Source organism: Lactuca serriola, chromosome 3 (assembly GCF_051521515.1).
Source record: "Lactuca serriola cultivar US96UC23 chromosome 3, Lser_US96UC23_V15, whole genome shotgun sequence".
In the NCBI taxonomy this organism is placed as follows: Eukaryota; Viridiplantae; Streptophyta; class Magnoliopsida; order Asterales; family Asteraceae; genus Lactuca; species Lactuca serriola.
In genome coordinates this window covers 258355384-258357137 of record NC_136410.1, presented here as the reverse complement: position 1 = coordinate 258357137, position 1754 = coordinate 258355384, and the positions used below count along the sequence as shown (strand labels likewise).

Here is a 1754-nt window from a genome sequence, read left to right as displayed (position 1 = left end):
ATATTTTCTGTTTGAAATCTGAATCAACAAAAAAATCACAAAGAGACACCGTGTATAATAATGTTTTTTTAACAGGTTAAATTTTGGAGATATGAAATTTTGTTTTGAATTTATTGTCATTGCACTTGCATCCTCAGATATTAGTAGAGGTCTTTTTGAAATTTAAACGTTGATTTTTAATAATATGAAAAAGAAAAAACCTTTTGGTTAAATCTTCATTATTTAACTAAAATGTAAAGAAAATGAATCTACTTTTTATTTCTGTGTGATTTTAATAACTAAATGTTCGTTCATTAGTGGCAGTATATGATTTTTACAATAAAGTTTGAAACTTGAAATAGTTGACATATAATTAAATATTTGTAATATTACTTTTGAGAGCTGATACAATGTTTTATCTACCATTTGGTTTTATTATAATTTCAAGTAAAAAGATGGATACATATCTAGCACTCCTAAAACAAAAAAGTATTCTCAAGATGGTGAAGATGAGAAGGTCAAAGTCTTCATCCTTTCTAGTTGGTTATAAAATAATCTTAGTTAATCATCATGTATTCCAATCCAAAAGGTTAGGCAAATCTTCGACTAGTGACACATCATTCTTACCCACACAATGCCGCAACCACAAAAGGAAAAAGAATATTAAATAAATATCCAAAATCATCGTCCCTATAAATAACCCATCAAAACTTGAACCAAAATGCCAAATACACTACAAGCTCACAAAGCAAATACGTACGTACATTATATCTAACAAGCAAAGAGATGGCATCAACATGTGAACAAGTCGAGGAAGGTATTCTTTCTTATTTGGGATATTTATAGATGTCCTTTATAAATATATTTTTAACAATTTTTTAAATTTAATTTACCTTCATGTATTTAATTTGTAGGTAAAACATCATGGCCGGAGTTGGTCGGGGAGGATGGAGACTTTGCTGTAACGACAATAGAAAAAGAAAACAAACTGGTTAATGCAGAAACTATTCTAGAAGGAACGAAAATACTTCAGATATACATATGTGATAGGGTTTATGTTTGGGTAAACAAAAAGGGGATTGTCATAAGTACCCCTACCATTGGCTAGTCAAAAACATGCTTATAAAGTTGGTATATGTTTTCATGTTTACTAGTGAAATTTGTATCTAAGAATAAAGATATACCATGTATGTCAGGTTATATTGTCTTCTTGTAATTCCCTTATAATAAGAATACTGTATCTATTATACAAAATCATGTTATTTATATAATATTTGCTCTTATAGAGTAATGGAGATGTTTGTTTACCCACAATATTTCCATAACAGGTAATCTTATAAAAAGAGAAATGTAAAATGTCAATATTTAGTTCAGGTTATGAAAAACTTTTAAATTAAATTTTATTTACTAAAAAACACAAAATACCAGCTAAAATTTTGGAAATTTTTTTTTGGCCGGTTTCATAGATTTAACTGGTATCATGTCATTTCCCATTAATCAGGTCAAAATATTAATAATTTTATGGAGATTACCCTATTTAAACAATAACCAATATATTTGGATTTTTCTAAAGATTATCATCGAATTAATGTATATTATTAACAAATCATTTATAAACGTAACAAATCTTTTTTCTTATAAACAAAGGAAATACAATTATTTTTAATTTTAGGAATGGAAAAGTGGACTAGATATTTTCCTATTGTTTGTTGACTACTTCAAACTCCCTATTTTCTTCTTATGTAATGTTGTGAGTGTCATGGTGAGATGCACTA

The 1754-nt window shown here is 27.5% G+C and overlaps 1 protein-coding gene across 1 annotated transcript; it reads left to right on the top strand.

Moving 5' to 3' along the window:
* The first annotated feature begins 679 nt into the window (after positions 1-679).
* On the top strand, positions 680-1233 carry LOC145094875 (inhibitor of trypsin and hageman factor-like). The gene is made up of 2 exons (XM_079032865.1): positions 680-796; positions 894-1233. Exons 1-2 carry the CDS (start codon positions 766-768, stop codon positions 1085-1087), a joined length of 225 nt encoding a protein of 74 aa, XP_078888991.1. The 5' UTR covers positions 680-765; the 3' UTR covers positions 1088-1233.
* Positions 1234-1754: the final 521 nt, after the last annotated feature.

What these genes read in the sequence shown, in the direction of transcription:
- LOC145094875 (XM_079032865.1), top strand. Translation starts at nt 766, where the DNA reads ATGGCATCAACATGTGAACAAGTCGAGGAAG. An exon ending in ATGTGAACAAGTCGAGGAAG is followed by an intron (nt 797 to 893) that starts GTATTCTTTCTT and finishes TTTAATTTGTAG; the next exon opens with GTAAAACATCATGGCCGGAG.